Source organism: Cyprinus carpio, chromosome B18, assembly GCF_018340385.1.
Source record: "Cyprinus carpio isolate SPL01 chromosome B18, ASM1834038v1, whole genome shotgun sequence".
Lineage (NCBI taxonomy): Eukaryota > Metazoa > Chordata > Actinopteri > Cypriniformes > Cyprinidae > Cyprinus > Cyprinus carpio.
In genome coordinates this window covers 12,408,611-12,424,066 of record NC_056614.1, presented here as the reverse complement: position 1 = coordinate 12,424,066, position 15,456 = coordinate 12,408,611, and the positions used below count along the sequence as shown (strand labels likewise).

General features: G+C 36.5%; 1 protein-coding gene across 15 annotated transcripts in view; it reads left to right on the top strand.

The window, feature by feature from the left end:
* Positions 1–15,456, top strand: part of LOC109055440 (ryanodine receptor 1-like) — a 95,281-nt gene that overhangs the window by 27,487 nt on the left and 52,338 nt on the right. For all 15 annotated transcript variants that reach the window (XM_042743864.1, XM_042743859.1, XM_042743860.1 and 12 more), the window contains exons 7-33: positions 434–546; positions 639–738; positions 1,281–1,377; positions 1,548–1,622; positions 1,708–1,864; positions 1,957–2,124; positions 2,251–2,372; positions 3,375–3,561; positions 3,636–3,771; positions 4,786–4,881; positions 5,002–5,120; positions 5,212–5,345; positions 5,486–5,727; positions 5,804–5,996; positions 7,248–7,464; positions 7,563–7,667; positions 7,777–7,880; positions 7,982–8,065; positions 8,152–8,311; positions 9,577–9,724; positions 11,441–11,646; positions 11,816–11,990; positions 13,038–13,246; positions 13,341–13,693; positions 13,787–13,916; positions 14,010–14,170; positions 15,280–15,442. In XM_042743864.1, coding sequence (XP_042599798.1) covers positions 434–546; positions 639–738; positions 1,281–1,377; positions 1,548–1,622; positions 1,708–1,864; positions 1,957–2,124; positions 2,251–2,372; positions 3,375–3,561; positions 3,636–3,771; positions 4,786–4,881; positions 5,002–5,120; positions 5,212–5,345; positions 5,486–5,727; positions 5,804–5,996; positions 7,248–7,464; positions 7,563–7,667; positions 7,777–7,880; positions 7,982–8,065; positions 8,152–8,311; positions 9,577–9,724; positions 11,441–11,646; positions 11,816–11,990; positions 13,038–13,246; positions 13,341–13,693; positions 13,787–13,916; positions 14,010–14,170; positions 15,280–15,442 — 4,154 coding nt within the window. The remainder of the gene's footprint in view (positions 1–433; positions 547–638; positions 739–1,280; positions 1,378–1,547; positions 1,623–1,707; positions 1,865–1,956; positions 2,125–2,250; positions 2,373–3,374; positions 3,562–3,635; positions 3,772–4,785; positions 4,882–5,001; positions 5,121–5,211; positions 5,346–5,485; positions 5,728–5,803; positions 5,997–7,247; positions 7,465–7,562; positions 7,668–7,776; positions 7,881–7,981; positions 8,066–8,151; positions 8,312–9,576; positions 9,725–11,440; positions 11,647–11,815; positions 11,991–13,037; positions 13,247–13,340; positions 13,694–13,786; positions 13,917–14,009; positions 14,171–15,279; positions 15,443–15,456) is intronic.

Here is a 15,456-nt window from a genome sequence, read left to right as displayed (position 1 = left end):
AGAAAGCCAGGAAAAAGAGTATTGTCTGAACAGTGTGAACCAGATGGTAAAGCTAACGATTGTCTGTCTCCCACGTATCCTCCACAGTCTGCAAATGGCACATTAATATAACCATGAAACACACTGTGTGCCGGCGCACCTCAATGACAGTCAGCTCTCTGGCTATGCACACTTGAGAATAATCAAAGATTCAATCAAAAAAAATAAAAATAAGACAGACAAGAACACCCAACACACAACCATTCACACAAACAATACCCACACATGACACAAACAAAAAGTCATCACAACAGTCACATTGTCTTACTAAACCTATATTTGTATGCATTTGTTTAGCTTATAGCAGTATTTGTAATAATATGTATTTTGAATTAAACTGAATTGAATTGATTGCTTTTTACTGGACAAATTCTTTGCATCTCTGTATGTTCAGGGGAAGCGTGTTGGTGGACCATCCATCCTGCATCCAAGCAGAGGTCAGAGGGTGAGAAGGTCAGGGTAGGAGACGACCTGATCCTGGTTAGCGTGTCTTCAGAGAGATACCTAGTAAGACTTTTTAGATCCTTAGTGACCTAATAATAATATCAAACATGATTCTCTGTGCAGCTGACAGCTGGTATCTCTGATAAATTTTGCAGCATCTGTCGTACGCCAGCGGGGACCTGATGGTAGATGCCTCCTTTATGCAGACCTTATGGAACATGAATCCAGTCTGTTCAGGCTGTGAGCTGGCAGAGGGTAAGTGTTCAGCAAATACAGAGAATTCCCAATCAAATAATCACAAAATGTTCTGAAATATCTCTGTAATTTGTAGAGACAATGTAACCTATCTGACTGTGTTCAGGGGCCTCATTAATAAAGCATGCGTACGTTAAATCCACACCAATGCTCGTATTTGTAAAAACGTGAGCAGATGTATGCACTTTTTCTTGTTCGAGTACTGCAGGTTTTTGGAAATGTAAGCTGTTCTTGCAGCTCGCTGTTCTAAATGAAAGAATTTGGGTGATGACTGTGATCTTTTACATGTTAATGACATTAATTAGGAGTCGTTTACAAGATATAGAGAGCTAAAAGCATTCAGCTGTTCACAAGATCAAGATCATTTGTAATTCATAGATTTCGCATTTGAAAAGAGGCTTACATGCATTTTCTGCACGTACGTTCATTCTATGAATCACACGTACGCATATTTGAAAAATTATCGTAAGATCATATTTAGGATGTTTTCTGTGCAACGTTTTATAAATAAAGCCCCTGGTCTTTATATTTGCTCTTTTCAGGGTACTTAACTGGAGGTCATGTCTTAAGATTGTTTCATGGTCACATGGATGAGTGTCTGGCCATCTCAACACCTGATCAGGGAGAGGAGCAGCGCAAGTAAGAGAAGAATATATATATATATATTTAATTATTTAAGCAAGCTGTTTTTATTACTGTACTGTCTGTATGTAGAGTAAATGAAGTGTTCTGATTGGCTAACCTCCTCATACTGTGTATTTCACACTGAATGCTTAAAATAAATGATAGTAATGTCATTCTTTCTCTAGGATTGCACAATATGAAGGAGGGGCAGTATGTAGTCAGGCCCGTTCATTGTGGAGACTTGAGCCTCTGAGAATTGGGTGAGAAAATCGCCTCTTAACTGTGACATAATTATAAATTTTTTGCATATATGTTTTGTAATACACATCTGTTATTTCTCTGCAGTTGGAGCGGTAGCCACATGAAGTGGGGCCAGGCTTTCCGCGTACGCCACATCACAACGGGTCGGTACCTGTGTCTGGATGAGGAGAAAGGTCTGATGGTTCTGGATCCAGAGAAAGCCAACACTAAATTGTCTGCCTTCTGTTTCCGTGCATCAAAGGTAGGTTTGACCTTTTATAAATAAAGAAAAGATCTGCTTTTTATTTTACTAGTTATCAAATTCTAATGGCATTTCTCATTCCTGGAGAACAGGAGAAAGTGGAGGGGGCTCAGAAGAAGCGAGATGTGGAAGGAATGGGTGTTCCTGAGATCAAGTATGGCGAGTCCATGTGCTTTATGCAACATCTTTCCACGGGGTTGTGGCTCACATATGCTGCTTTAGATGCTAAAGCGGCTCGCCTGGGAACCATGAAGAGAAGGGTATGAAGCTCGCTGAACTACAAACCACATGATACCAACTCACACACCTGATGTCAAGCCTTTCAAACTGTTGTATTTCTTATGATCTTACATTTAATCCAAACTCTTTCTTTATCTTTCTCTCAGGCCATATTACATCAAGAGGGCCACATGGATGATGCACTGACTTGCTCTCGCTCTCAGATGGAAGAGTCTCAGGCTGCTCGTATGATCTACAGCACCACAGGCCTTTTTACACAGTTTATCAAGTATGACTGTACAATCTAATGTTCATTTATACTGTATATTATACTGCCATTGAATGTTGTGTAATACTTTATAGGCAGAATAAGAATTCAGTGATATTGTATTGTTTGATAAAAAAAGTAAATATAAGCAATATGACATTTTATTATGCATTACTTTGGTGCAGTATTGTATCTTAATTTTTTTTAATAAAATAATACTTTTATTAAAAAATAATACTATCAATAATCAAAAAAAAAAATACAAAAAAAAACAAATAATAAAAAAAAATAAAAAAAAAAACAATTTAAATTAGGTTATTTTTTGAACTGAAATATTATATATATATATATATATATATATATATAAAAGTACATGTATGAATGGGTTAAATGTATAAATTACATTTTCAACATTGATAATGTTTCTTGAAGTAGAATATTAATTGATTTTTGAAGGATAATTTGATGTGAAAGTACATGTATGAATGGGTTAAATGTATAAATTACATTTTACAGTATATTAAAATAAAAAAAGTTATTTTAAATTGTAATAATATTTCACAATAACATTTTTATTAAATAAAATGTTTTGTATTGTTTTACAATAATGTTTTATGTATGTATGTATATATATATATATATATATATATATATATATACTATATATATATATATATATATATATTATATATATATATATATATATATATATATATATATAAAATGCAGCATTGATAAACATAAGAGACTTCTTTCAAAAACATTAAACAATCTTACTGACACCAAACTTTTGGTTTGCAAGTATGAATGTATTTATGTATGTCTGTATAAATAAACAATTTTTATTATTTTTTTTTTACATAATTTTATGAAAATTCTTAAAAAAAAAAAAAAACTTAGCATCCTCTTCTCTCTCTTAGCCTATTCAGACTGATTATTTAAGAAAATATTTGTTGACAGTTGCCTTATATTTTCTTGTGTGTGTGAATGTACATGCATCCTCTTCTCTCTCTTGTACATCAGAGGTCTGGACTCTCTGAGTGGGAAGAACAAATCCCCCGGTCCGGTGTCCCTGCCATTGGACGGAGTGATCCTGTCCTTGCAGGATCTGATCCATTACTTCCGGCCTCCAGAGGAGGAGCTGGAACACGAGGAGAAACAGACCAAGCTGCGCTCTCTACGCAACCGACAGAACCTCTTCCAAGAAGAGGTGTGTGTGTGTGTGTCTGTCTGTCTGACAGTCAGTCCTGATCCACTTTAATTAATGCCTCTTTTCTGTTGCAGGGGATGATCACCATTGTGCTGGAGTGTATCGACCGTCTGAATGTCTACAACACTGCTGCACACTTCTCTGAGTTTGCCGGAGAGGAAGCTGCTGAATCCTGGAAAGAGATTGTCAACCTGCTCTATGAACTGCTTGGTGACTGAATATAAATAGATATAAATTTAATTTTTTCATGTTTTTGAAAGAAGCATCTTATGCTTACCAAGGCTGAAATTATTTGATCAAAAATACAGTAAAAGACTTATCTTGTACAATATTACAATTTAAAAGTACTGTTTTCTATTTTAAAATGCAATTTACTCCTGTGCTTCAGAGTCACATGATCCTTCAGAAGAAAAAAATGCTGATTTTGTACTTAATTACTATCAATTATTATTAGTATTCAGTTATTAATATTGGTTATGATTGCGTTTTAAGCCTAGTGAAAAATAAATATACTAACATTTATTTAAAATACATTTATTTCATGCTAAATATACTACAAATACCTTTACATATTTATTTACTTAATATTGTACTTTTACAGTACTAAACTGGTATACTTAAAGTCTGCAAAACTGGAACAATTTTGTACTCAATGCACTTTAATTGTGAGGAAGCAGTGCTGAAGTCCAGCTAAAGATATACTGAAGCATATTTGATTGTGCTAAAGTGGAACTATTGCAAGTATACTTAAGGTAAACTTTAAATATCTTGCATTTAAAGACGATACTATTTAAAAATCATAAAATCCTCATCAGTAGTGTCATTAAACCACATTTTAGGCTTAATATGAAGAAATGTGCATTGTGCATAAGTAGTACTCCAAATAAAGTTGAATTATCATTTTTATATCAGCAAGTCAGCAGTAAATATGGTAATAAATGTATTTTAAATATATAACTTTTTAACTAGGGAAGATATGTTAAAATAGAAAATAGTCATTTTAAATTGTAATAATATTTCAGATTTTTTTTTTACACTTTTTACTGTATTTCTGATTGACTAAATGCAGCCATGATGAGCATAAAAGACTTATTGAATAGCATCTTAAAAGCATACTTTATTAAAAAATACATGTATTTTTTCTGTTTCATCCATTCTTCATTTGATTTCTTTTTTGTTATCAGATTGATGGATTATATTTTGAATGTGTCTCTGTTTTCACAGCGTCATTGATAAGAGGAAACCGTTCTAACTGTGCTCTCTTTTGTGATAACCTTGACTGGTTAGTTAGTAAACTGGATCGTCTGGAAGCTTCTTCAGGTATATATAAAACCTTCCTCGAGCACACAGTCAACAAATGCCTCAAAATGACTAACAACCCGTCTTTAAACCTTGCCACATACTTCTTGCTCTCATACTTTCTTATCTGTTGGTCTGCAGGCATCCTAGAAGTGCTGTATTGTGTTTTGATTGAAAGTCCTGAAGTCTTGAACATCATTCAGGAGAATCACATCAAGTCGATCATTTCTCTCTTGGACAAGCACGGTCGAAACCATAAGGTCTGACTGCAAACGTGATTTAGGTCAACTAACATTTATCATTTTGCTACGCATTGAAGATCTCACTGACCTCTGCCTTTTTACCGGACAGGTTTTAGATGTATTGCGTTCTCTCTGTGTGTGTAACGGTGTCGCTGTGAGGTCCAATCAAAACCTCATCACAGAAAATCTGCTTCCGGGCCGTGACCTCCTGCTGCAGACTAACATCGTTAATTATGTATCAAGGTAATATCTGTTGGTTTTCATCCAATTAAAAATGCTGCATTGCACCTTGTTTTCTTTTACTGCAGCTTTTGTTCCTGAAGGTGCACTTAATCAAAGAAATTGAAAAAATTAACTACATAACTGTGACTTGCTTCTTGTAGCGTGAGGCCCAATATCTTCTTGGGGACTTGTGAAGGTTCTACACAGTATAAGAAGTGGTACTATGAGGTGATGGTAGACTATGTGGAACCATATGTGACAGCTCAGGCTTGCCATCTGCGTGTTGGCTGGGGTCTGACTGAGGGCTTCAGTCCATACCCAGGAGGAGGAGAGGGTTGGGGTGGCAACGGTGTGGGTGATGACCTATATTCTTATGGTTTTGATGGCCTTCATTTGTGGTCAGGTTAGTGTGATGATCTTCTATATTCTATATGTGTGAGTGTTTGTGGTCTTTAAACCATTATTTTTGCTCTGTGTAGGTCATGTGTCACGTCAAGTCGCTTCACCTAGCCAGCACATCCTGGCAGCAGATGATGTTGTGAGCTGCTGTCTGGATCTGAGTGTGCCCAGTATCTCCTTCCGTATCAATGGCCATCCAGTCCAGGGAATGTTTGAGAACTTCAATGTAGACGGCCTCTTCTTTCCCGCCATTAGCTTCTCTGCTGGAGTGAAGTAATTAACATTATTGTTTTGTATTACTTAACCTTATCTTAAAAGGATAGTTCATCCAAAAATGAAAATTGCCCCATGATTTACACGCCCTCAAGGCATCCTATGTGTATATGACTTTCTTCTTTCAGACAAATCCATTCGGAGTTATATTAAAAAATGTCCTTGCTTTATAATAGCAGTGAATGGGTGTTATTTTTCAATAGTACAAAAGAAGTCCAATAAAGTGCATCCATCCATCATAAAAAGTGTCCCACATGAAAAAAAAGTTTCCCACAAAAAGTGTCCCACAGTGTCCCTCCGGGGGGTTAATAAAGGCTTCCTAAAGCAAACTGATGCATTTTTGTAAGAAAATATCCATACTTAAAATGTTATGAACAGTAATCTCTAGCTTTCGATTTTGCACATTAATTATTTATGTTTATTAATTGTTTTAAAGAAATTAATACTTTTATTTAGCATGGGGTATATTAAATTGATCAAAAGTAAACATTAAAAGCATTTATAATGCTTCAAAATACTTGTTTACTCTGTATGCTATTCTTTTGAACTTTACCAAATTATCCTGAAAAAACATTTCCACAAACAAATATTGTAAGAAATGTTTCTTGAGCACTTAATCGGCATATTAGAATGATTTCTTAAGAATCATGTGACAGTGAAAATTATGGTGGTCCAGCAGTGCACAACACAATGAAATCTCCACAACACAATGCATAGGACTAATCTCATTGTGTTGTGCTAATTTAGTTGTGTTGCGGCTTGTTTCCATTGTGTTGAGCTAATTTCGTTGTGTTTCGACTTATTTCTGTTGTTTTGTGCTAATTTCATTGTGTTGCGCCTTGTTTCAGTTGTGTTGCGACTTGCTTCTGTTGTGCTGTGGCTTATTTCCGTTGTGTTGTGCTAATTTTCATTGTGTTGTGGCTTATTTCTGTTCTGTTGCTCTAATTCTGTTGGCTTGCGGCTTGTTTCCGTTGTGTTGTGGAGATTTCCTTGTGTTGTGCACTACTGGGCCACCATAGAAGACTGTAGCAATGACTGTAAAAAAAAAAATATATATATATATATATATATTATTTTTTACTAATATTTAACACATTGACTGTTTTTTAGTTTTACTGACCAAATAAATGCAGCATTGGTGAGCACTTTTCAACATAAAAAAGTCTGACCAAACCCCAAAATCTAGACAGAATAATTTATAAATGAAACAACAAAAAACTAAAATCACCTTTTTTCCATTTCGTTTTTCAGAGCTCGCTTCCTTTTGGGTGGTCGCCATGGGGATTTTAAGTTTTTGCCTCCTCCTGGTTACTCACCATGTTATGAAGCGCTTCTCCCCAAAGACAGAATGCGCATTGAGCCCATTAAGGAGTATAAACATGACTTTAATGGAGTCAGAAACCTGCTGGGCCCCACGCAGTCCCTCACACACACTTCATTCACGCCTTGTCCTGTTGACACTGCTCAGGTAAACTAAACTAACCACATACAACTCCATTGTTGCTTGCCAAAAACTCTTTGGCTCAACAGTCAGTGTAAGTATTGTGTATGTAATGTCATTTGTAGATTGTTCTACCTCCTCATTTGGAGCGGATCAGAGAGAAGCTTGCAGAAAACATTCATGAGCTCTGGGCTGTGACTCGTATTGAGCAGGGTTGGACCTATGGAGTGGTGAGCGCCTTCTTTCTCTGTCTTTCTCAAATAAACACCAACGCAAGCACAAGCATACTGTACATACAAAATCAACATCCTTATTAAAGTTAAATGCTCTCTCTCTCAGTTCAGGGATGATAATAAGAAGTTGCACCCGTGTCTGGTGGACTTTCAGAGTCTTCCAGAACCCGAGAGGAATTATAACCTCCAGATGTCTGGAGAGACCTTGAAGTGAGTGTCTGTTGAATTATCAAATGTCTAAAGTTCATTGCTTATGCATCCATCTGTCCATCCCATTTATTCACCAACTTTTTTCTCCTTGACCTCTCCAGAACCCTCTTAGCTTTGGGCTGCCATGTAGGCATGGGAGATGAGAAAGCAGAGGAGAATCTGAGGAAGATCAAATTGCCCAAAACGTAAGAAAACCAAAAAATGCACCCAGGTTATGGTCTTGTATAATGTATAGTGTTTTGGTTTTCATGTTTTTCTTTTTCTTGGTCAGTTATGTGATGAGCAGTGGGTACAAACCTGCTCCTCTAGACCTCAGTCACGTCAAACTGACACCCAATCAGAACCAGTTGGTGGAGAAGTTGGCAGAAAATGGGCATAATGTTTGGGCACGGGACAGAGTGAGACAAGGATGGACCTACAGCATTGTGCAGGTAGAATCATGTCACAATAAAACATGTTTCTAAGTGAGAAAATTCTCTGTGTCAGAGGTTATTTATATATTATACATAATTAATATACTTTCAAATATAATTTAATTCAGTGATGTAAATCAGAATTTTCATCAGCTGTTACTCCAGTTTTCAGAGTCATGATATGATCCTTCAGAGATCATTCTAATATATTGATTTATTACCAGTGCTGAAAACAGTTTTGCTGCTTAATATTTTTTGGAACCTGTGACATTTTGTTTAGGATTCTTTGATGAATAGAAAGCTAGAAAGAACATCAATGATAGTAAATCAACATATTGGAATGATTTCTGAAGGATTATGTGACACTGAAGAAAAAATAAAATAATACACACACACACACACACACACATACATTACATAAATTGTATCTATACTGTATATCTAAATAAAAATAGACTATAGATATACAGTATATGATCCAAAGTAACTAGTAACAAACTACTTGAGTAGTTTTTTATACAATACTTTTTGACTCTTACTCAAGTAACTATTCAGTAACTATTCAGACTATTACTTTTACTTTTACTTGAGTACAGTTTTTGGGTACTCTATCCACCTCTGTTTGTTTCCCATATCTTGACTGACAGCTCTCGTGTTGCCATGTTGAGAGAAATCGGGAGTAAGTGCAGAGCGTTGTATGTGAACATGATCTTACTGTAGTTCAAGACTAAATATGAACATTATTTACCCTTTTCACTGCACAAAAACAGATGCAGTATTCCTCAAAATGAATAAAAACAGTCAAATGCAAACTCAGAATATTATATAAACCTGTAATAATTAAATATTTTAAATAAGACAAATATCATTTATGTATTTAATCCCATTTTATTAACCAATGTCCTTGCTACTGACCTTCGATGATCTAATTCAACCATAGTAATAAGCAGAAATGACACATTTGTGTTTCATTTTTAAGATTTGTTTAACTTAAGTTGTTAAGTTTAGGTATTGGGTAGGATAAGGGATGTAGAATATGGTCATGCCAAATATTTGCTATATAAACACTAATAAACAACCAATATGTTAATAATAAGCATGCTTATTATTATTATTAACTCAAATTAAAAACAACTCAGTGAGAGCGGTGCAAATAAAGTCCAAACTAACAGAAACTGTGGACCTTTGTTGTGTGACTTTGACTTTGTTGAATTTCTGTGACCTGGAATTCAGTTAATAATACTTCAAAAACTTACTCTTGTTACTAACCTTGTGACCCTCAGGACATTTTGAATAAGCGTAACCCTCGTCTGGTACCTTACAACCTGCTGGATGAGAGAACCAAGAAGACCAACAGAGACAGTGTGAACAACGCCGTGCGTACTCTGATTGGCTATGGATACAACATCGAGCCCCCAGATCAGGAGAGCAGTGAGTCTTTGGTCTCCTGTCATCTCCTATCACTATTAGGATCACAAATATGGAACAGACCTTAATGAAGTCATTGCCCAACTTCAGATACATATAGTGCTTTGTGAAAGTATTCATACCCCTTAATTTTTTTCACGTTTTGTAGTGTTGCTGCCTTCTGTTAACCTGCTTTTAATTACTTTTTTTCCCACATCAATCTACTCTCCATACATCATGTTAACAAAGCATAAACAGAATTGTCACAACTTCGTTAATTTACTAAAACTAAAAAAAACTGACATTGCATAAGTATTCATACCCTTAGGTAAATATTTTGCTGAAGCACCTTTACAGCCTCAAGTCTTTTTTTGTTTGATGCGACAAGCTTTGCTCATCAGCATTTGGCAATTATCTGCCATCCTTCTCCTCAACTCTTCACCTCTCAAGCTCTGTCAGGTTGGATGGGGTGGGCCGAACACACATTTTCAGGTTTCTCCAGAAATATTTGACTGGGTTCAATCCCAGGCTGTGGCTGAGCCACTCAAGGACATTCACAGAGTTGTCTATAAGCCACTCTTGCTTTGTGCTTAGGGTCATTGTTCTGCTGGAAGGTGAACCTTCTGCCCAGTCTGAGGTTCTGAATGCTCTAGACTAGGTTTTCATTAAGGCTATCTCTATATTTTGGTGCACTGAGTGTTTCTTCTACTCTGATGAGTACCTCAGTCCCTGCGGCTGAAAAACAGCCCCACAGCATGAGGCTGCTATCAGCACACTTTACTTTTAAGATGGCACTCTGCAGGTGATGAGCAGTGCTGGTTTCCTTTAAAAGTAATGTTTGGAATTGAGGTTCATCAGACCAGATAATCTTGTTTCTCACAGTCTGGGGGTCCTTTAGGTGCTTTTCTGCAAATTCTAAGTGTGTATTCATGTGTCTTCACTGAAGAGAGGATTGAGTTTGGCCACAGCCCCATAAAGCCCAGATTGGTGGAGTGTTTCAGTGATGTTTGTCCTTCTGTAGATTTCTCCTATCTCCACATATGACCATAGAGCTCAACTAGAGTGACCATCAGGTTCTTGGTCATCACTCAAACCAAAGCCCTTCTCCATCAAATTGCTCAGTTTGGCCAGGAGGCCAGCTCCATGAAGAGTCCTGGTTGTTTCAAACTTCTTCTATTAAGGGTAACAGAGACTACATGCTTCCGTGAATCTTCATTGAAGCAGAATGCTTTTCTGAACTCTTCTCCAGATGTGTGGCTTGACGCAAACCTATTTCTGAGCTCTACAGGCAGATATTTTGACCTCAGGGCTTGGTTTTTGCTCTGATATGCATTATTAGCTGTTAGACCTATTATTAAGACATGTGTGCCTTTCCAAATCATACCCATTCAATTGAATTTGCCACATGTTAACTTCACTCGAAATGTAGTAACATCTGTAAGCAATATGAATGCTCCTGAGCTAAATTTCAGTTGTCCCATATAAGGGTGTGAATAATTATGCAATGGAATCATTTAAGTGTTTTATTTTTTTTTTAAATTGTAAAGATGTTAAAACCCTGTTTTTTGCTTTACCATTATGGTGTATGGGGTCTAGATTGATGTGGAAAAAAAGTAATTTAAATCAGTTTAACATAAGGCAGCAACATAACAAAACGTGAAAAAAATTACTTTTGCATGGCACTGTATTTGTTGGGAATCAAATACTCTTTGCAGTCCTAATCTCTCTTTTCCCCTACAGGTGGTCATGGTGATGAGAACACACGTGGAGATAAAGTGCGTATCTTCAGGGCAGAGAAGCAGTATGCTGTTACCTCAGGAAAATGGTACTTTGAGTTTGAGGCCGTAACCACAGGAGAGATGAGAGTTGGCTGGGCCAGACCGAATGTCCGCTCTGACGTTGAGCTTGGTTCTGATGAGCTGGCCTATGTCTTTAATGGAAACAGGGTCAGTGGTGTCATATTAATCTCGTTCTGCTGTGTTATATGGCACCAGGCTGTAGGCCATCTTTCCGGCTAATTGGACCAATACATATTGTGTGCCGCACAAGTTGCTGACAAACTATTTTGAATAGCTGCAATAAACGCTGAATTACTCTCCTCTGCTCTTCCTGCAGGCTCAGCGATGGCACATTGGTAATGAGCCATTTGGCCGCCAATGGCAGTCTGGTGATGTGGTCGGGTGCATGATAGACCTCACTGAAATGAACATCATGTTCACTCTTAATGGAGAGATGCTGATCAGCGATTCTGGCTCTGAAATGGCCTTCAAAGACATTGAGATTGGAGACGGTGAGGATTTAGGCTATAACATTGTTTATCAGTGGGGTTTCAATGAGCTGTTTTGAAGGATAATGTGTTTTGTTTAATAAGCTTTGTCATTTAGCTGGTCAGGAAAAGTCTGTAGTTAGTTTTTGAATGAGTCTCACAAGGTTCAGATCAAACATACATATCAAACCTAAAAATCTGATTAAAAAAAATTTACAACTAAAAATTACTTCTGATTACCACTGATTGATTTTTTTTTTTTTTTTTTACATTTAAAGAAAGGGATTGCAGATAATAAATAGATTATATTTTCTTTTTCCCATCAAACAAAAAAACAAAATGAAGACAATTTTGAAGATTATTTTTTTTTTTTTCTCCAAAATTACAAACCAAAATAAAAAAAAAAAGCATAAAAAAATAGTGTATATGATTAATATGCTACATTTTAAGCCATTCAATAGCTTTGTACCCATAAGGGTGGAAAAAAGTTAATTTACCATCCTAAAGCTAACACTAACGCTACTACCAGAACCCCCATGATAAAAAAATTAGCATGATTCTTAAGTCACAATATGATATTATTGCAATTTTACACATTTTGCGACATGCTGAGCATCACAACTCAGTACGGTACATTATGATGTAATTCCCCTTTTCAATGGAAAAAGTCCCAAAAGTAGCTGATTTATTGTCAACTTTGCCACCCTTTGCTAAGGCTAATGCTAACTCTGGATGTTGGAGTGTGAGGTGAGTCCTCATGTTCGTAGTATTTCTGGAGTGTTTTATTTTTTATACCACACTCCTCGCAAATCTTTTGTGTCACATCCATCTCCTTCATCTCTTCCGTTAAAAAATCCAAAGTAAATTCAAACTTTGGATTTAATCACATTTCTACAAATACCCCTAAAAAAATAAACTTCTTCTCTTTGTTCTTAACACACATACCTCTACTAAATCAGCTTCTTCTCTTTGTTCTTGTGCCACCCCCCCCCCCCACCCCAACACACACACACACACACACACACACACCTCTACTAAATCCGCTTCTTCTCTTTGTTCTTGTCCCTCCAGGTTTTATTCCAGTCTGCACTTTGGGTCTTTCTCAGGTTGGCCGTATTAACCTGGGTCAGAATGTTAGCAGCCTACGCTACTTCGCCATCTGTGGGCTCCAAGAAGGCTTTGAGCCATTCGCCATCAACATGAAGAGAGACATCACAATGTGGTTCAGTAAGAGCCTCCCTCAGTATGTTCCAGTGCCCACCGACCACAACCACATTGAGGTACTGTATTTAAGCAATTTGTGTGTCATTTAGTTGAGTTTAAAGGTATAGATAAAGTTTATCAACCTTTTTACTGTCCTCATGTGACCTGTAGGTCTCTCGTGTGGATGGAACCGTAGACAGCGCCCCTTGTATTAAAATAACCCACAAGACTTTTGGATCCCAAAATGCCAACACAGACATGCTGTTCTTCAGACTGAGCATGCCTGTAGAGTTCCACCTGACCTTCAAGGTGCCAGCAGGCACTACTCCCCTCACACGAACCCTCACCATCCCTGAAGATGAGGTGCTGGAGGTGGACCCCGACTCTGACTTTGAGGTGCTGAAGAAGTCAGCCAGTCGCAAAGAGCAGGAGGAGAAGGAAAAGGAGCCATCTGTGCCCAAAGATATCCCAAGCATTAAGGAAAATGACAAAGACACTGCATCCGAGAAAGGAAAGAAGAAAGGGTGAGATATGAGGACTTTTTTAAGTTTATGCTAATATTTGTATATTTAAAAATGTAAAATGTTAAAAAAACACCCTCAAAATTATTCCCTCAGCTTCCTGTTTAAAGCTAAAAAGGCAGCCATGATCACTCCTCCTCCACCTCCACCTATCATGCCCCGTTTGTTTGAGGATGTGGTGCCTGACGATCGTGATGACCCAGAGATCATCCTCAATACGACCACAGTCAGTCTTCATTACAAGATCTGTTATATATAACACACTCTTCGCTCTTGTTTTATTTACTTACGCTTCTCTCTCCCTGTCTCAACTGTGCAGTACTATTACTCAGTCCGTATCTTCGCCGGTCAAGAACCTAGCGGGGTATGGGTGGGTTGGGTCACCCCAGACTTCCACATGTATGACCTCAACTTTGACCTGTCTAAGGTCCGCACTGTCACTGTCACTGTTGGAGACGACAAGGGCAATATACATGACAGGTGAGATGATATAAAAATTCAGCTCACTGATCTGCCATGTCAAATTACTGAAATGTGGGCCAACAAGGACAAATACAAGAAGCTGCAGTGTGGAGAAGCATTTATTTAAAAATAAATGTTCGGTATAGTGAGGTGATGTAGGTGAATATCGATTCTGATGATGTAAGAACAATGCACCAGTGGCCTAGTTCAGTCACCGACCTTCAGAATCAGTTGGGAGCAAAAAAAAAAAGAAGAGATTTTAAAGTGTAATGCCTACATTTATCATATTTTCAGTGTAGTATTTTGGATGTACAACACACAATTAAAACTATTGGATCTAGAAAAATAATTAAAAAATAAAATAGATTTTCAATAAAAATCTAAACAACCTTGAAACAAGATAAATGTATTTGAGGACCGAATTAAAATGTACATATATTTTTCAGAGAATATATTTTGAATATCTTGTGCCATTAGCAAATAGTTCTTATTTTAAGCACAAACCTTACTATTTTTTGACAAATTTATGCTTAAAATAATGAACAATTTCTTTGCTAGAAATTGGGTAAGAAAAATACTTAATGAAAAACATTATCTGCAAAGAAGATTTAATTTAAATTATTAAATTATGATTTTTTTAAGCAAATGTATACCAGCTTAAAAAAAAAATATTTTTAGTGTCTCTTATGTTTACCAAGGCTGCAATTATTTTATTTAAAGTACAGTAAAATATCATTACAATATAAAATAATTATTTTCTATTTTAATAAATTATAAAATATGATTTATTGCTGTGATGTCAAAGCTCAAATATGTCTGCAGACTTTACTTCAGTCTTCAGTGACACATGATCTTTCAAAAATCATTCTAATATGCTGATTTGATGCTCAAGAAACACAATTTATTTGAAAAGAACAGCATTTATTTAAAATAGAATTAAAAAATAGAAATGTATATATCCTTTCTAAATAAAATTACCCATTACAAAGAAAGAAAGAAAGAAAGAAAGAAAGAAAAAGAAAGACCACAAACTTTTTGTTTGTATTGTATTATTTTATAATTTTGATCAAGCTACAAATATTTATTCATCACTCAAGAACACTTACAATGTTCTGTTTGCTTATCAGTATGAGGAGGAGTAACTGCTATATGGTGTGGGGAGGAGAGTTTGGCAGCAGCACCCAGCAGAGGTTCAGCCAGGAGGATCTGGTGATTGGTTGCTTGGTTGACCTGGCAACTGGTCTCCTGAATTTCACAGCCAATGGGAAAGAGATCAACACTTTCTACCAGGTAAGTGAACGAGG